Source organism: Arthroderma uncinatum, assembly GCF_011692745.1.
Source record: "Arthroderma uncinatum strain CBS 119779 chromosome Unknown scaffold1, whole genome shotgun sequence".
Classification (NCBI taxonomy): domain Eukaryota; kingdom Fungi; phylum Ascomycota; class Eurotiomycetes; order Onygenales; family Arthrodermataceae; genus Arthroderma; species Arthroderma uncinatum.
The window spans coordinates 4,129,339-4,147,015 of record NW_022983863.1 but is presented as its reverse complement, the minus strand read 5'-3'; the positions used below and the strand labels follow the sequence as shown (position 1 = coordinate 4,147,015).

Sequence of the window (17,677 nt, the reverse complement as noted above, 5' to 3'; positions counted from 1 at the left end):
TTGAAATCATCAAGCCATGTATCTTGTAGATCTCCTTCTCCCTTATAAATCAGTGTAGGAGGAATCCTTTCACCATCTGCAGAGATGGCAGCAAGAAGAGAAATAAACTCGCGATTTCCATCATGAATAGCACCTATCTGCTTTCGTTTAAGCTGCTCAATAGGGACGATACGTTTGACTGCCTGACCTAGGCCAATAAGGAACCCTTTTTCATCGAAATTATAGGTGTTTTCTGGAGTAATATTATATTTTGAAATCATCAATTCAAGCTAGGAAGAGGTCAGTATTTAAAGATATTGATATCGATTTGATCACTAACATGCTCAAAGTAATGCGCAAAATAAGAGGAGTTATCAGCAACCTTGCGTTTTTGATCGATAGTCTTTAAATAAAGGCTCTTTATCTGGTTATGATATCTCTCGCAGAACCGCGCCACCCAGTTCAACCCAACAGGCTCTTTTGTTATCTCATATACCAAATTCCGGAGTATTTGAGGTGTAGGAGATAGGCCACGTAGAGATAGGCGATTTATATGCTTTAAAAGCTCTTTTTCTTGAGCAGTTGTAAGCTTCTTGTGATGTTGGGATATTGCTTCACTTCTTGAGGTAGTGACTCCTTGAAACCGCCGTGTGAGCGTTTTTCGATCGATTCCGTATCTTTTTGCAGTCTGGGTATAATTAGGGGCTTCTTGGGCCTTTAAATCTGCAATTGCTAAAGCAATTGCAGCTTCATTAACCATATTACGGCTGTTGCGAGTGGTTGTTGTTGATACGCATGAATCTTTGTTGGGGCGGTCATTGGGTGGTAGCGGTCATTCGGTGGTGGCTTACGTTATAACTAGCTAGTTATTTGACTTTCGGAAGGACCCCCGGCCCGGAACTGGTTATTTATCCGGTCCAACCTTCAACCTCACCTCATCAACGGGCGTACAGGCATAGAAGCAGGGACAAAGGATCTTTACTCATTATAGGATTCTATTTTATTGCTATCCCATCTAGGTAGGTGGTATTTGCCCAACTGAGCCCCTATGCCTATAATATTAACATATCGCTAGATCACTGGTCTAGTCATATTCCAATATCTATATGGGTTGAGACAGTACCAGACGCCCGGTTGGAGACGTGCCATGCAGCTCGCAGTAGATTCCAAAGATGGGTTCACATCGACGAAAAGATCCACAGGGACTGCACCACGGACCACGATCTTCCCACAACTGTCCCCGTCTTGGACTTGTACGTAATTGCCACACTTGTCTGTGGTGCCCTCTGCGATAGTTCCATTTGGTGCGGCAACAATGTCGTCTGAATATCCGTCTCCGGAGCCCCCTAGCCCGCCAGCGTTTTCATTGCCTCGCTTTGTTGAATTTCTAGGAGGAACGCCCCCGTAAGCGCCCCCTGGAGGCGTGACACAGATGACTGAACCCCAGGATGGGTTTGCACCCACAATATTGGTACACAGGGAGTCAAGCCCAGGATTCCATGAAACAAGTTTCATCCAACCGCCTGTACCATGCTTCACAGCGACATCAACGCAGTTGTCATTTGGCTTCACCGAGTAAGTTGAGCTGCAAGATTGCGGTAAACACAGGTTTATGCCAATATCAAGGCTATCACAATGTCGGAGCCCAGAGTTGATATGATAAAGCGTTGCGGCAGATACCCCTTTTGCAGTCGAAATACTGTCACAAGTATCGCCTTTCTGGGTCACGTACTTTCTATCGGAGTGGCACGCTTCTGGCAAGGTTGTATTCCTTGAGTTCTCAATAGGTTTAGTTGGAGAATCCGGTTGGTTGCAACCTATACTTATGTTAGGACAGTGTTCTAACAATAACACTTCAATATCGCAAACTTACTTTTTATCACAAATTTGAGTCTTTCCGCATACAAATTATCATAAGCTGAGTATGGTGATTGCTGCATGAGCTTAAGCTTAGCACCATAGCAGTAAGAGCAAAGCTGATCTCGCGACATATCGCTGATCTCCTCGACCGTGGGCCACGATTCAATAATGTCTGTCAACGAAGTTAGTGAGCTGATCATATCCATGGTGAGAAGTCCGTGGAATTTAATTTCCTACCGTTACAGTATTTCATTGATGTCCTGTCGTTCAAACAGGTCTCATTCCAGCCGGTATGAATTTTGTCCAGCAGAGCAACAACTGGAAACCCCGGAGCAAGCTCGGGTGATTGGGCACATGCTCTAAGGATTCGTCTTCGCGCTGTCATTAGAGCATTACCACATACAGGTAAGCATACGGAGTCCGTTAGCAAAGGATCCTGCAACGAGCTGTGATATACTCTCTGCCCTAAAGTTGAGACGAACGCATCGCAGTTGATTTTCTGGTATAAAACCTGCTCGCAGGTCGACGTGATTCCTACTCCGGCCAAGGCGCCGGTTGTTACGAGCTGAAAGCCCATAGGGATAGTTCCTCGCTTTGCGGACATGTGGCTATAGTCGATCGGACCATGGCGAGATCGAAAGTTGGCAGCGCCGGTGAGACTGAAGAAACAAGTGAGATACAAAAAAACAAGCACGGTTGTCCGGATACACAAGCGAATCCCAGAGAAGCAGTTAAAAACAGGCATGATCGCTGTGGAATGAGGGAAATATATTGTTGACGCAGTGTCCTTTTGCTTTCCACGATTTCCCTATTGTATGGGATGGAGGTAGGGAGGTAGGGTAGGAAGCAGGCAGAACTCCGAATATGTCGCCTCGATCTCATACCTCACCCTCCTACCAAAATATTATCATGTGTCCAGAATCCACCTTCCACTTACATACAAAGGTGAAATCGTTATTTATAGTGACGTGCGAAATGGTGCAAAATGCTACCCGAATACTACAAACGGTTTTTTAATAAGAATAAAAAGTACTAAATAACCACAACTAGTTAAGGAATACCGCTTTTTTATTTAATATTCTTATTCAAGGGATATAGGCGCTCCTTACTTGCTATTTTCTAACTGAATAAAAAGCGGTATTCCTTATCTAGTTGTGGTTATTTAGTGCTTTTTATCTTCTAAAAAAACGTGGTTTTATTTTGTTATTTAGTGGCCTCCAGGGCCCTCCCGGAGGCTGATATTTCGCGCCATTTCGCACTCCACAATATTTCGCATCCTTTCGCACTTCATAATATTGTATCTATCCAAATTTTAATTTTTGTTGTCTACTTTTTGCTATGCAAACAAGCTTCAAGGGCCCAAATTACCACGGGATTCTCCTCCATACATACATGTGCCTTTCTTGCCCTTGCATGAGGCCATCAAGTCTTCCCAAGGAAAAATGTCCCTTAGTCGACGAGCTGATATCGTTGGGTTATTTAATAGCTGCTACACCCATGGCCTTTTGCATTATGGTCCTTTCTAGGGCTCTTTTCCAGTTCTCTCCGGCGCAAGCTTTCATAGTATTAAGCCAGTTTTAAGTTGGCTTCATCAGCCTCGGCCATTATGGTTAAGCTTTTCTTCTTGTTTACTCTTCTCGCTTTGGCTTTTTACGTACAGTTCTCCCTTCAACAAGACTGTAGTGCCTCTGTACCTTGCCCAATAGGCTGTTGCAGCAAGGCAGGCTACTGTGGCCTCGGTCCAAATTTTTGCGGGCTTGTCCATCTACGACCCACCGTGAAAAGAATGGCTAGAGCAGATGCTAACAATACCTAGAGATGACTGCGTGAATAATTGTGACCAGAAGGCCGCGTGCAATGCTGGGTGGTCGGACTCCAAATGGAGTACGGCTGAAAAATGCCCTCTCAATGTTTGCTGTAGCAAGTATTGAAGTCTAACCATAATATTGCATCTAACGTCCATAACTCTGATCATTCTACTAGATTCGGTTTCTGTGGAACCACAAAGGAATTCTGCGGTGAAGATAACGATTTCAAACGCCCAGCTTGTGATATTAGTGACACCCAAATCAAAAGGGTCATTGGTTATTACGAAGGATGGTCCTTAACAGAGAGGTCATGCTATTCTTTGATACCCGAAAAGATCCCATTTGGAGTATATACCCACCTCAAGTGAGCTCTATTAACTACTAAATTTCATAAGTCGCTAGCTAACAATAGTGGCAGTTTTACATTTGCAACAATTAACCCAGCAACATTCCAAATCAAAGCTGGTGACTCTAATACAAATTATCTCATGCAGCGCATTTTTTCTATCAAGCTCATTCAACCTGATATAAAGATTTGGATTGCTGTGGGTGGATGGGCGTTTAACGATCCTGGACCCACGGCATCAATCTTCAGCGACCTCGCTGCGAGCGAGAGTAAGCAAGAAGTATTTTTTGACTCCGTAGTCAAATTCATGAACACTTTCGGATTTGACGGTATTGATATTGACTGGTATGTTACCCATCAAAATCAGTTTAATATCTTGATGTCGAGAAGCGTTCATCACTTACTTTTAATAGGGAGTATCCTGTTGACCAAGATCGCGGCGGCCGTCCTGATGATTTCAAAAACTTTGTCTCTTTTATAAAGAACTTGAAAAAGAGAATGAGCGCCGATGGACAAACGAGAGGAGTCTCCTTAACTTTACCATCGAGTTACTGGTGTAAGCATAGACCTCGCTCTCCCTTGCCTACAGTTTCTAATATAGAATTGCAGATCTTAAGCATTTCGATATTGTCAGCCTAGAGAAACATGTAGACTGGTTCAATCTCATGTCTTACGATATCCATGGCCCCTGGGATATCGGTAAAAAATGGACGGGATCTTTTCTTAACTCTCACACCAATATGACTGAGATACAAGATGCCTTGGATCTCTTATGGCGAAACTATATCCACCCCGATAAGGTGGTCTTAGGGGTGGCTTTCTATTCTCGCAGCTTCACCATGGAAAGTCCAGGCTGCACTGAGCCAAAGTGTGGTGCTTTATCTGATGGAATCGCTGGAAAATGCTCCCGCACTACCGGAGTTTTGCTCAATCCAGAAATCCAAGACATTATCAAAGCGAAAGGTCTTACACCAAAACTCCATCGCAAAGAAGCCGTCAAATCTGTTAGCTGGGATAATCAGTGGGTATCATTCGATGATGAGGTAACTTGGAGGATGAAACTAAACACGGCAAGAGCTCAATGCATCAGCAATGTTATGGTTTGGGCTATTAGCCAGGACGACGATAAGGACACACATGCCAATGCACTTATTAAGGCCTCAGGACGTGAAATAAGGGCCTGGCCGGATTTCAGCGCTCAACTCTCTACAGAATCGCCCTCCAAAGCTACCGTGGTGAGGCTTTGCAGGTGGACAAATTGCTCGGAGGACTGTTCCAATGGCTTCAAGAGCGTCCCTCGTGATGGAACAGATCTCCTAATGACGCATAATATCGGATGCAACGTATACCCGGGCCATGGTAGTTCTAACGGTGGGCAGTCCGTATTCTGCTGTCCCGGAGATTTGGACATCCCCAAGTGTCGTTGGCGGGGACATAGAAACTCAGGAGCTTGCCAGCCTGGTTGTGAAAAGGGAGAAGTGGAAGTCGGCACCTTGGCTGAGGGCTGCTCAACGAAACACCAAAGTGCATGTTGCGTCGAAGGCACTGCCGTTGCGCCCTTTAATGATTGCAAATGGCATGGCTCGGCCCCAATTTGCGCGAGATCAGGGCAACATGCTGATTGTAGCAAAGAATTTCCCCATTTCATTGTCGCTGCAAGTGCTGGCGCTGGCGGGGAGCAGACTTGCAGCCAGGGTACAAAAAGTTACTGTTGCAAAGAACCACCTCCTGATTTTGCTGCAGACTGTCAATGGCATAAGAAGGCCACTGACCACACTGGGAGCTCGACCATCTGCGAACCATCTTGCCCTGAGGGCCATATTCGACTAGCCATACATGTGGGCGATTGTAAGATTGGGAAGCAGGCATACTGCTGCAAAGGCAAACCTCCTCCAAGATTGGAGCATCGAGGCATTAGTGATATTATTTTTGCCGAAGGCGAAATCAAGGAATTTCGGTCATTGTTAAAGGAGTAAGTAGACTTCATATTCATCCTGCTTCCCTTTTATTTCTTGCACAGTGACAGAGTGCACCTGGTCGCCAAAAAAAAAAATTTCCAGTTGTCACCCCCTGAATTTTATTTTTTTCAGGGGTATGCCCAAATGTTTATCTATTCCTAACTAACATCGCATAGTTATGTGAAAAATCCTACCTGTCCGGCCAAGATGCACCCTCAATTGCATGGTATATATGAAGGAGGATCCCAGAAAAGGTCGCTTGTACTAGAATCAAGAGAAGTCGAAATCTTGTATGGGAGAGCTACCGACTGTACACTGGACAATTGGATGAAGCTTGTTTCATACTTATCTCTGGTTTTGACGATAGATCTCCCAAAGATGCTCCCGTTCAGACTCATTTGGACTAGCGAGTTTGTTATCCACTTCGACGACGTGCTTGAGACTTTGAGCTTGATCCTGCTTTTACGGAGTCGATATCTTGACAGCCGTAGCTTGGCCAAACGTGTCCTATATGATCCCCAAAATACGGCTGCTGGAATAAAGCGAGATAGGCGCATAGCAGAGATAATATGTGAAAGGACGACCCGTGGCACAAGTTCAAGTAAAAAAGCCGAACCGGCTCTTGAGGCCCGCAGCATAACATTATGGGGTCGTAAGTCAGCAAGAAACCCATACAAGAGGAGCCTGATAATCTGACACTTTTAATAACAGGCATTCCTGGTGTCCCTTACATTACTGATGTCCTAAGGGCGATCAACGATGGGGTCTTGCCACTGCATTATGCCCGGTGGGTATGGTCCCATGGTACAAGCTCGAATTCTCCTCCAGGCCCGTTTCTTGAACTCGCGTATTGGATTGGCAGGACTCCCGGAGTACCTGATCCAAATACAGAGCTGAATATATATCGAGACACGGAAGCAGCGGTTGGTGATAGATGGGTTGTTTTCCACCTGCATATAGACCCAGTATCCGAAGTATTACGGAATGTAGGTGGCCGTACTTATATTGGTACCCCCCATATCACTGTGTTTCATGCCCAACATTACCGTGGGAATGGCCCAGGCTGGCGAGTGGACGGTCGGCGGATGGGATACGAGAATACTAGAGATGGATTTAATTGCCCACAAGAGGGAGTCGACAGTGCAGTGTGGTATATTGGAGTGACCCATGACACCACAGGCCTTACGGGGGCCGATGAAGACTTTTACAGAGAACTGTATATCTGGGGCATCGGCCTTTTTTACGATGGTTATGCCGGCAGTTTAGGCGTATCTGCCATTATGCAGGGTGGAAACACATTGGCCAACGGAGACATCGACCCGGACAACTATGGCTCTATTATCCCAGAAGATGGGAGGTCCGCAGTTTTCGATAACCACAATCCTTACGATATTAACTTCCTTATACAGGATGATGAGTTCGTCGTGGAATACCCACCACCATCGCACGATGAACTATGATTGTTCCCATAGGTAAGATAGTTCTTTGTCTTCTACTCAATGATATATAACTATATACTGAATTAAGACTCTATCAATCCGGTGGTCATAATACTTAGCCCTTAAGATATTTAATCTAATAGATATTCTTACCTAACACTTAGCCTTTTGGGATACTGAATCTTCTAAATATTCTTACACTATAGGTCATATAATAGGAGATGACCTTTTACTATCTTCGGGGCTGATTACCATTCTGGCCAGTAAAGGGGCAGCCCATTAACAGCAGCCCAGCCATACACGCCCCTGCCACTGGCATCTTCATCTTCATAACCCGCACCATGAGTAAGTAGCAACTTGATAACCTGCTGCCTCTTTGCTATAGGATATGGTTGTCTGTTGGTTGGCTGTGCATATGCAGCGCATAGCGCGGGTGTCGACCCCGTACTATCTCTCGCAACAGGATTGGCGCCGTGCTGTAGTAGCGCCTTTACTACAGCGACCGACCCGTTGCTTGCCGCCCAGTGTAACGGAGTCTGCTCTCTAGCGATCGGAGGCTTCTGCTGTAGAAGAAGCTTGGCATGATAGCCTACGAGCTTATACCGGTATCTTTCGTCTGGCACAACGGCACGCGCCTCAGTATCTGCACCAAGGGCGATAAGTCGTTCTATCAGAGCCGTCACCCCAGCCTGAGGAAGACGCGTCATTGATACCTGCTCCGTCTGCAAGGAGTCTCTCGACGATTTCTACCTGGTTCCCACTTGCTGCCCTGTGGAGCAGCGTCTCGCCGTAGAGAGTTGTAATGAAGATATTGGGGTTGCTATAGTGTTCTAAGCAAAGCTGGAAGAGCGAATATGACCCGTAATATGCTAGTAATGCATTGGTGTCTGGCCCAAGTCGTCCGTAACAAAGACCGAGGCTCCGTGCTGTAGTAGCATCTTAATAGTGTCCGTGTTATAGATCTCCTGAGGTGGCTGGAAAAACGGACCAAGTGGTTTTACCGTGGCGCCTGCGATCGCTGTTTCGCCCCTCTTGTTTCTGAAATGCACATCCGCACCTCGCTCGAGTAGAGTCCGTACTGCCCCAGCGGTATCAGGGAAACAAGCACACATATGCAAAGCAGTGTTACCTATGCCACGCTCTTGAGCACCTATACTCGCGCCAGCGTCGAGTAGCAGCTCAATAGCCCTTAGCTGCTTTTGCGGGTTCCTTTTGTCCCGTCTATTGCTCCAATTTGATAGCATGGGCCTACGGGCCGCTGCTACCTTCAACAGCGCTTCGTCAAGACCATTCTGTGTCGCCGTTCCACCCAGGAGCAATGCCTGGATAACATCGTCCTCACACTGCACAGCACCCAAATACAGCGCAACGTCTATCTCATCCGCATCCATGGCCCGCCAGGCACAAAGGTCGCTCACAATCCCGTCGAAGCCCTCAAGTGCAGCCCGGCCAAGCGCAGACAGACGAAGCCTCGCCGCCTTGCGCCTGCTTGAAAGATGATCGAGCGGCGGCTTGCGTACGCTTGGAAAATTATGCGCCACCCCGTGATCCCATAGCATCTTGACGATGGCGCGCTTCCCACTCATCGCAGCCAGCTCCAACGAGTTATCACATTCATAGCCGGCGCCATCGGGTGTGGGCTTCTCAGAGTCTGCCCCTGCGTCGAGAAGTATCCGCATTGCATCAGGCTGGTCGTTGGTAATAGCAAAGTACAGCGCGGTCCCATAGGGGTAGCTCTGTGCTTCACAGTCACAGTGCTGAACAAGGGCCTGTAGCTTGACGGTGTCCTTCTGGTGGATGGCGAGATGCAGTGCGAGTTCTGGACGCTGAAGACCACTGTCTATGGTGGATTCTGCCATCGTAGCGGATGATACAGTGTACTCTGTGTCTTGTTAAACTGCATCGCGTGGAGGCTACAGATGTTGTTGTCCTCGACCTTAGTATAGGTATTTATATAGAGGACTCCTCACGTGACTCTGACTGTCAGTGAAGTTTTATATGGCAAACGCGATGATATCAACTCTTGCTCTATGCGACTGTTCTCGGGTCTATACTTATATATTAGTAGATAAATACTGTCAGGGTAGTGGATAGAATGTTAATAATATCGGGACATATAAATAGGGACATCGAGGTGGATGTCTGTTAGGATTCTCGAGTGAGATAGACGACGGATGCCTGTTCAGGAAGAAAACTACTCCCTGCTCACGGATAAAAGACACAGGCCGCGGAGACAGAGATTATCGACTCTTCCACCTGTCTTTTCTCCTTTTCTCTCTCCTTTCTTTCCTCCTGTCCTGGTCTCTAGCCGGCTCCCTTGGCGCGCATTACCAACATCGACAGCCCCGCGTCACCACATCCTACTATCAACAACTTTCTCCCAGGTAAATAACTAGCCGACTGCCTCGTCCTTCCTACCCTTGTGCCAGCCCTGCTCTCGTTGGCCGAGACATCAGAGACACTCAGCCTGCCGTGGTGCTTCCTGCACCCATCAAGAGGAGGGGCTTATCTCTGTTAACACGTCAACCCGTCGCCTGTCACTTTTTCCCCCCACCACAGCCTTCACCATCCCAAACCACCGCGACAGCCAGAACGAAGGTCGAGATCGAGCAGCCAGTATGTTCCTGGTATTCACTTGCTTACCGTGAATTTAACAGATAGGAGACCAGACAGGACCCGACCCACTATCCAGCCTTTATTTGACTCCCGTAGTCTACCCCCAAACCGATCGAAACTCAATTAAACGCCCTGCGACTTCGATCAACTATCCTCCTTTTCTCCTTCTCGACGACCTTGCACCCGCTGGCAGAGAGACTGCTGAGAGACACATCGCCCCGACCGCCGCTTCGATCCCCTCAGGCGCCATAACTCCTCCGCGGAACCCCTGAGTTAATTATACATGCGATCACGAAGTTACGTGCAAAATGGCAGACCTTCAAGGACGCAAGGTGTTCAAGGTGTTCAACCAGGATTTTATTGTCGATGAGCGGTACAATGTCACCAAGGAGTTGGGACAGGGAGCTTATGGTATTGTCTGGTATGCCTCCATTCTCACCAGCATGGCGATACTGCCCCGCATCCGGCCATACCATCACAACAATCGGCAGTAAGGGAGCAAGAGTGACCTGCTAACAGTTCTCGCAAACATCAGTGCTGCCTCTAACGCCCAGAGCACCGAAGGCGTGGCTATCAAGAAGGTCACAAACGTCTTCAGTAAACGGATTCTAGCGAAACGTGCTCTGCGAGAGATCAAACTACTACAGCACTTCCGTGGCCATCGCAACGTACGTCTTCAACTATCACATATACTATCGTATAAATGACCCACGGAACTGATTATCTCTAGATCACCTGCCTTTACGACATGGACATACCACGACCAGATAACTTCAACGAGGTATACCTTTATGAGGGTGAGTGCTATGTTGATACGATGGCATAGTTGACGGAGGCTGACATGTTGAAAGAACTCATGGAATGTGATCTTGCCGCCATTATTCGATCAGGACAACCCCTGACGGATGCCCACTTCCAGTCTTTCATCTATCAGATTCTGTGTGGTCTAAAGTACATCCACTCTGCCAACGTGTTGCATCGTGATTTGAAGCCAGGTAATCTGCTGGTCAACGCCGACTGTGAGCTGAAGATTTGTGATTTCGGACTCGCTCGTGGCTTCTCGATTGATCCCGATGAGAACGCTGGATACATGACCGAGTACGTTGCTACAAGATGGTACCGTGCACCCGAAATCATGTTGAGTTTCCCAAGCTACACCAAAGCCAGTAAGTAGATCCCTATATGGTACCTATCTATAAAATACCAAAGCTAACCATACTACTAGTTGACGTGTGGTCCGTTGGCTGTATCCTGGCTGAACTTCTTGGTGGACGACCCTTCTTCAAAGGCCGTGACTATGTCGACCAGCTAAACCAGATCCTCCACTATCTTGGAACCCCCAGCGAAGAAACTCTCTGCCGTATCGGCTCACCACGCGCCCAAGAGTACGTCCGCAACCTCCCCCACATGCACAAACAGCCCTTCGCCAGACTCTTCCCCAACGCCAACCCGGACGCCCTCGACCTTCTCGACCGCATGCTCGCGTTTGACCCCTCATCCCGCATCAGCGTGGAGGAGGCTCTTGAGCACCGCTACCTGCACATCTGGCATGATGCAAGTGACGAGCCCGACTGCCCAACTCCCTTCGACTTCCACTTCGAAGTTGTCGACGACGTCCAGGAGATGCGGCGCATGATTCTCAACGAAGTGCAGCGTTTCCGTGACCACGTACGCCAACCTTCTCATATCCAGGCTGCCCTTGCTCAGCAGCTACAGCCTCAACAGACCAATGTCCCTATCCCCGAGGATAAAGGGTCACAGTGGAGGCATGAGGATCCTCGTCCACAGGAAGCTGTATTCGACGGAACGAACGAACATGATCTTGAAGCATCATTACATAGAGGTATGGATATGATTAGATAAATAGGGGAGTGAGAACAAAGCAGGCGCAATGCAAACTGGTTATTCAAGAAAAACAGTGCGAAAAAAAAAATTGCGGAGGGGATAAAAAAGATATCAGTCGAGCCCCGCTTCTTGCCCTTGCCCTTGCCTTGACGTTTCATTTTTACATTTGGATATCCTTTGATAGTTCAACCCCCTATGTTGTTTTATTTATTTTATTTTTATTTTACGCGGTCTGGGCTAAATATTGATATGATGATGGTGCGGATCCATACATGGTACAAAATTTACTCTTTATATTGAATAGAGGATCCTTGCATTGTACCCGCGCCTAGATGTAAGACTTGATTCCCCATGAAATAGGGCTATCACCCAGATTATTATTGACTTAATTCATTCACATTTCCACTCTTATAAATTGTTAGCTCAGAATGTACCGTCACATCCTCCACACAGATGAAGTGAGAACCTCAGGGCTATCAGACAAGACAATAAATAAGACACCTGTGGTGGCGCATAACCATGGATTTTGATGCCCAAAGTCTTGGATATACCCAAAGTAACAAACACTTTGACAAAGGCTGGATCACAAATCGTCTTAAATGGTAGACAGCATAGGGTAGGATAAGGATGTAGACAGCGTTGTTGGGAGAGCAGAAGTGGAAGAGATTCGCATAGCCCACCTGGCGCATTTATCCAGGGTCGACTACATAGGTGGTAAAGCGGCCTATCCAGGCTAATTCGGATCGAGAGCCAATAGGAAATTTGGCAAAAGGCTTCCCCTAATTATTAGAGGCTATGATGATCTAGATACTGTTATACATTGTCCGCCTAGTAGCATATTACAAACAAATTGAATAATGTACTCTCTGCTTGTATAGATATGAGTTCCAAGTTATCATAATGGAGTAAAAGAAAGATCAACCCTTGGGAAATGTAAATAGGTAAGTGGTAGAGAGGAGTCTTTTCTTCGTCTTCTAGCCAAACTGAGAAGCCGTGATGATGGATGGGGGGAAAAGGAAATTCGGACTTCAAATCCATCAAAACGCCAGCGCTATGCATCCGTCCCGTGAATAAAAGGGAAAAAGTAAATGTGGTAAAAATACACCAGCAGTAGGTATCGCTTCCGCTTAAATTAGGACCTTCTTTCTTCTGCCGTTTGTCCTCTTCGTCATGGAGTTATATATCGTCTAGTTGTCTTCGGATAGAATCGGTGTATTATCCGGCTACCCGAACTGCGCGTAGAAATAATCAAACGGACTTCTCAAGCATCTCTTTTGCTTCGTTGATCTTCGTGGCAAGGTATGGGCTACCGCCTCGATCGGGGTGGTTAAGAAGCATCATCTTGCGATGGTTTGCGCGGACTTTATCTTTGGTTAGGGTTCGTTCACTACCGAGCACAATCAAGTAGGTTAGTTGATCAATATTCCTGGTGGTCAAGGGAAATGTCGGGGGTATCGCTGGATCAGAACGTACGAGAGCGACAGGATGAGCGATGCCTCCCGCCTGTTCATCTTGGGCTCGAATCCGCCTTTGTAGAATGCACGGCCAGCACCGTCAACGCCTCCTCTGTATCTGCGGAGTGCTACCAGGCCAGCTCGTCCCTATAGAGATATCATGATTAGTATTCTGTTCGACCAAAAAAGGGTCGATGGTCCTTACGAAGAACGCGGCAGCGGCGACACCGACACCGATAGCGACGACAGAAGTCATGTTCAATAGATAGAGGTATACCCTTGTGCGTTGGATGAGTATGTGATGCTCGAGATCGGTCAACGGCCTGCAGGATGATATGCGAAGTTGTGTTTCTGTCTCTTCGTCCGGCTCGAAATGCGAGAAAGATCAAAAAAATCGAGAGTCTTGGCCCAAATAGGACTAGCGCCGGAGGTTAACTAGCACAACCCGCAATTCGAAGAAAAGAAGAAAAATTAATTGAACGTTCGACTTTACTTTGATAGAAGAACATTACGATATATCTAGGATAATTATCGACCAGAGGCCAAGATGAGGTATGTGACTCCAGTATATTATAGCTTGTGCATCCCATCGGCGATTAAACGGCATAGCTAATGCAAAAGTCTAGGGTCGAAACATGCCATTTCTGCTCGCAGCCAGTGTATCCGTCCAAGGGTATAACATTCGTGCGCAACGATGCCCGACAGTTCCGCTTCTGCCGCTCAAAATGCCACAAGAACTTCAAGATGAAGCGTCAACCACGTAAACTAAAGTGGACCAAGACGCACCGCGCGCTACACGGCAAGGAGATGATTGTCGACTCGTCCCTGGTGCTTTCACAGTTCGCCAAGAAGCGCAATGCACCCGTGAAATACGACAGAAACCTCGTGGAGTCTACTATCAAGGCGATGAAGAGAGTGGAAGAGATCAGACAGAGACGAGAAAGAGTGTATACGAAGAGAAGATTAGCGGGCAAGATCGCCAGGGACAGGAAGAGGGCCGAGGACAGGAAGGTGGTTGCGGAGGGCGAGCATCTGATCCGCAAGGAACTCATGGAGCTGGCAGAGGGGACGAAACAGCCAGAGGATTTGCTCAACAAGAAAGTTGGCTTGCCCGTGGGAGAGGAAAAGCTGCGCGGAAAGAAGAAGTCAAAACTGCTGGTCGACGGTGGAGTGCAGGAGGAGATGGACCTCGACTAGAGGGATCCTTTGCCTTCTTGCGTCTTTACCTTTCCTCCCTTATGCATGTCCCTTTGGTTCCTTTATTTTCTGCTCATCCCCCGGCGATGGATATAATTATGTGGGATTCCCTATTATGAAAGACTAGGCGTGTACTTCTGCGTTGGCGTTTTGATGGGTAGGGAAAATCTGATACACTCTTGCTTTCTTTCATTTTATCCCCTGCTTTTTTTTCTTTCTACTTTTCTTTGCTGCTTCCTTATGAGAGACAAAAGTGTGTTGTGTGTTCTATGTCCTCTGTGTGTTGTGTTGTGGGTGATCCAAGGCCATAAATACCCTGATAGAACCCTGATTCTACTGAGAATGTTGTCTGATATCCCTGAGATATCTGTCCTCTATATACCTGATCTGGATGTCCTATATACCTTATACTAGATCAAGCATGGCGTCAGTCTCATTAGTTAGATCATCTAGACCATCTAGACCATCTAGATCAGTTGATCTGGTTGATATGGTTGATTTAGTTGATCTAGTTGATCTGGTTGATCTAAGAGACTTGATCTTGTCCTTAGGGCTTCAGTGTTACTCGATTAGGAAAGTGTTACTACGCCCAGCGCCCACAATATAAAAATCTTCCCCCTCGCTTCTTTTCCTCCTTTCTTTCTCTCTCTCTTCCTCGTCCACGCAGCCACTTTTACCCTGACAAGATACGATCTCAGCGAATAACTTCCACTGTTGCTACTACAACTACTGCTACAGCCTCCACTTTGCTATCACCAGTACAACGAGATCCTCTGCCTCCAACCTCCTGCTTCGGCATCCTCATTCTGCTGGAAAGACCTCCTCTGTGACACCAGAGCTGCCGCTAATTTCAAGGGTATGTTTCTACCGAGTTTCCCGCTTCTACTATCCTACTGCTAGCTACTCTAATACACGATACTGACCAACGAAATAGGCAGCTAGAAAAGAGAAAGACGAGAAGGGGATAACATCACACCTCCTTCAGAACGTAAGCAACCCTTGTGTTTAGACCTTGGACAGTCCTCTCGTTATGACTTGATATGGTCTTGGTGTCCCCTATTATATACCCCCTTTTCCTGAGTGTTGTTCCTTGTGGGCTCCTACTACTTACCCGTCGACGGTCTTCCTCTCAAATACCTTGATATACCCTATATTACCCCCTCACTGTTCTTATAAACTCCCCTATAATACTTTGTCTTGTCCTTACTAACAGCTTCGTAGAACCGCCGAAATGTTGTTCTCGTTCATCGGTTTAGTGGCAACACTAACCCTCTGGAGCACTATTGCTTCAGTGCCCTTTACCGCCATCACCCCGCGGGAGAGCTTCGGCCGACGTTTGACAGGTGCCATCAAAGTCAGCCTCATTACAACAGGCGCCCTCGAAGTCGCGAAAGCAGCGACACCCACCGTCTGCTACCCATCCGCTGAGCCTGTCAAACTCGCCGAACGCCCCGAACCTCTCAACCGCCTCCCGCAAACATACGAAGAATTCATGGCACTCCCTCCGATCAACTTTGACGACTATGGTGACGAAGACGAACGGCCCGCAACTCTCAATGGACGACCATTCCCATGGCATCTATTGAAAGCGATCGGAACGCCTTGTAGTTGGGAAGTCGCAGCCGCTCCATTCCCAGGTGCCACTCATACCAGCCGCGTTGATATTGACTCTCCCTGCAACTTTTCAGAGTTTCTATCAGTCTGCGGCTACCTGGGACTCATTCTCGCGTCACTGGCCCTTGGTCGGTGTTTAGGAGCATACTACTTTGCACGTCCCGCGAATGAGATGGATGCTGGCGAGTTGGATCTCCTCCCTGCAGAAGCTTCTCCGGCTCTGCCACCCAGTGTGGTATCCGACCTTCAGCGGGAGTTGAGAACGGAGCTCGTGAACGGTTTACCTCTAATGCAGGACTCCCAACCCTACATTAGTTCTACTCTTGTTCACCAGATTGCCGAGGCAGCGAACCTCCACTCAACCACCCCGCAACCCGTTTACACCACCGAACAGCAGACTGGGACCCAGAGTCAGGCACTCGTGCTTCGACGCCTGGAGAACATCTCGCCGTTCGTCCTGATTCAAATTCTCCGACTCCTCGTATCTGCTCTAGAAAGTGGGAATTTCGGTTCGCAAGAACCGAAGCCTGAACCCAAACTTGACCTGGCAGCTCCTCAAGGGGAACCCAAGAAAAAGCGCAATCGACCTGGACAAAAACAGCGTCGGCGCATGTGGGCAAGAAGTATGATCGCCTTACAAGAAAAAGTCATACAGGAAGCTGAGGGGAAGTCACAGTCGTAAGATTGTTGTCAGACCCTCGCCTACTGTCCGATGTATCCGATCCTCTATTCTCCCGAATACTACAATGCGATTAACCGCGCCTGCCAATCCTATCGCCATCTTGTCGAGTCTTACCGAGTTTTTGGACGAGGAGATATCGAGTGAGGGCTTTAGCTCACCTACGCCACGACCCCCTTTTTTTCCACTTTCCACTTGATGTCATCTCCTTCCCCTGGTCCTTCGGGGCCAGCTGGCGTTGGAGAATCATCACTTGGCTAGATGGAGACTGGGAAAGTGTAGAGCTGCCTTTATCTCCTTACCTCCCCCAAGTTACCCAGTTTGATGAAGTAAGATGTCCCGATAGCAGTATTGTGACCAGGTTATGCTTGTTGTATTCGATTGTCCATCCATTGGGAGAGGAACGAGTTGAGACAGTGTGAATCAAGACGTATGGTGGGTAAATGGGAACTGCGGAAGTGGAATCGTTGCGAATTCTTCGAGGGTGATGTGAACGAAGAAAATGGCTGCCGAGCCTTTAGAAAAGCGGATAAAAATACCCACAACGATGATGAGATTGATGAAGTGAAGACCTACGACTATTGAATGACGAGATTGAAGAAGAGAAGACCCACGATGATTGAATGAAGAGATTGAAGAAGAGAAGACCTACGATGATTGAATGACGAGACTGATGGAGAGAATACCCATGTTGATTGAATGTTGTTTATGATGCGAGCGAGCACATTTGTTTTCCCTGCAAATATTTCTGACCGTATGCATGTTTCTGTTTTACTGCGAGAGTTTACTGTGAGAGCTCGATTGAGCGTTTGATTTTACCAGTGCAAGTCTGTTGGCTAATGCCATTCCACCAATATAATATTCCCCTTACCACGATGCTCA

General features: G+C 47.4%; 8 protein-coding genes across 8 annotated transcripts; 4 read left to right on the top strand and 4 right to left on the bottom strand.

The window, feature by feature from the left end:
* Positions 1-1,050: 1,050 nt before the first annotated feature.
* On the bottom strand, positions 1,051-2,443 carry GIQ15_01259 (uncharacterized protein; the record flags this gene model as incomplete). Its single annotated transcript, XM_033548676.1, has 4 exons — positions 1,051-1,796; positions 1,853-2,011; positions 2,077-2,210; positions 2,322-2,443. The coding sequence occupies 4 exons, from the start codon at positions 2,441-2,443 to the stop codon at positions 1,051-1,053; spliced, it is 1,161 nt and encodes a 386-aa protein (XP_033409627.1).
* A 1,692-nt stretch (positions 2,444-4,135) lies between these two features.
* GIQ15_01258 (chitinase) lies at positions 4,136-7,411 on the top strand (the record flags this gene model as incomplete). Its single annotated transcript, XM_033548675.1, has 8 exons — positions 4,136-4,338; positions 4,407-4,549; positions 4,603-5,242; positions 5,373-5,688; positions 5,754-5,965; positions 6,128-6,177; positions 6,319-6,603; positions 6,663-7,411. 8 exons carry the CDS (start codon positions 4,136-4,138, stop codon positions 7,409-7,411), a joined length of 2,598 nt encoding a protein of 865 aa, XP_033409626.1.
* Positions 7,412-7,638: 227 nt separating this feature from the next.
* On the bottom strand, positions 7,639-8,097 carry GIQ15_01257 (ankyrin; the record flags this gene model as incomplete). Its single annotated transcript, XM_033548674.1, has 1 exon — positions 7,639-8,097. The coding sequence occupies one exon, from the start codon at positions 8,095-8,097 to the stop codon at positions 7,639-7,641; it is 459 nt and encodes a 152-aa protein (XP_033409625.1).
* A 162-nt stretch (positions 8,098-8,259) lies between these two features.
* On the bottom strand, positions 8,260-9,249 carry GIQ15_01256 (ankyrin; the record flags this gene model as incomplete). Its single annotated transcript, XM_033548673.1, has 1 exon — positions 8,260-9,249. One exon carries the CDS (start codon positions 9,247-9,249, stop codon positions 8,260-8,262), a length of 990 nt encoding a protein of 329 aa, XP_033409624.1.
* A 1,065-nt stretch (positions 9,250-10,314) lies between these two features.
* Positions 10,315-11,869, top strand: GIQ15_01255 (mitogen-activated protein kinase spm1; the record flags this gene model as incomplete). Its single annotated transcript, XM_033548672.1, has 5 exons — positions 10,315-10,496; positions 10,542-10,674; positions 10,737-10,803; positions 10,858-11,172; positions 11,232-11,869. The coding sequence occupies 5 exons, from the start codon at positions 10,315-10,317 to the stop codon at positions 11,867-11,869; spliced, it is 1,335 nt and encodes a 444-aa protein (XP_033409623.1).
* A 1,230-nt stretch (positions 11,870-13,099) lies between these two features.
* On the bottom strand, positions 13,100-13,561 carry GIQ15_01254 (mitochondrial import inner membrane translocase subunit tim14; the record flags this gene model as incomplete). Its single annotated transcript, XM_033548671.1, has 3 exons — positions 13,100-13,238; positions 13,325-13,452; positions 13,511-13,561. The coding sequence occupies 3 exons, from the start codon at positions 13,559-13,561 to the stop codon at positions 13,100-13,102; spliced, it is 318 nt and encodes a 105-aa protein (XP_033409622.1).
* A 488-nt stretch (positions 13,562-14,049) lies between these two features.
* Positions 14,050-14,502, top strand: GIQ15_01253 (uncharacterized protein; the record flags this gene model as incomplete). Its single annotated transcript, XM_033548670.1, has 1 exon — positions 14,050-14,502. The coding sequence occupies one exon, from the start codon at positions 14,050-14,052 to the stop codon at positions 14,500-14,502; it is 453 nt and encodes a 150-aa protein (XP_033409621.1).
* A 1,231-nt stretch (positions 14,503-15,733) lies between these two features.
* GIQ15_01252 (uncharacterized protein) lies at positions 15,734-16,798 on the top strand (the record flags this gene model as incomplete). The annotated part of the gene is made up of 1 exon (XM_033548669.1): positions 15,734-16,798. The coding sequence occupies one exon, from the start codon at positions 15,734-15,736 to the stop codon at positions 16,796-16,798; it is 1,065 nt and encodes a 354-aa protein (XP_033409620.1).
* Between the last annotated feature and the right edge of the window lie 879 nt (positions 16,799-17,677).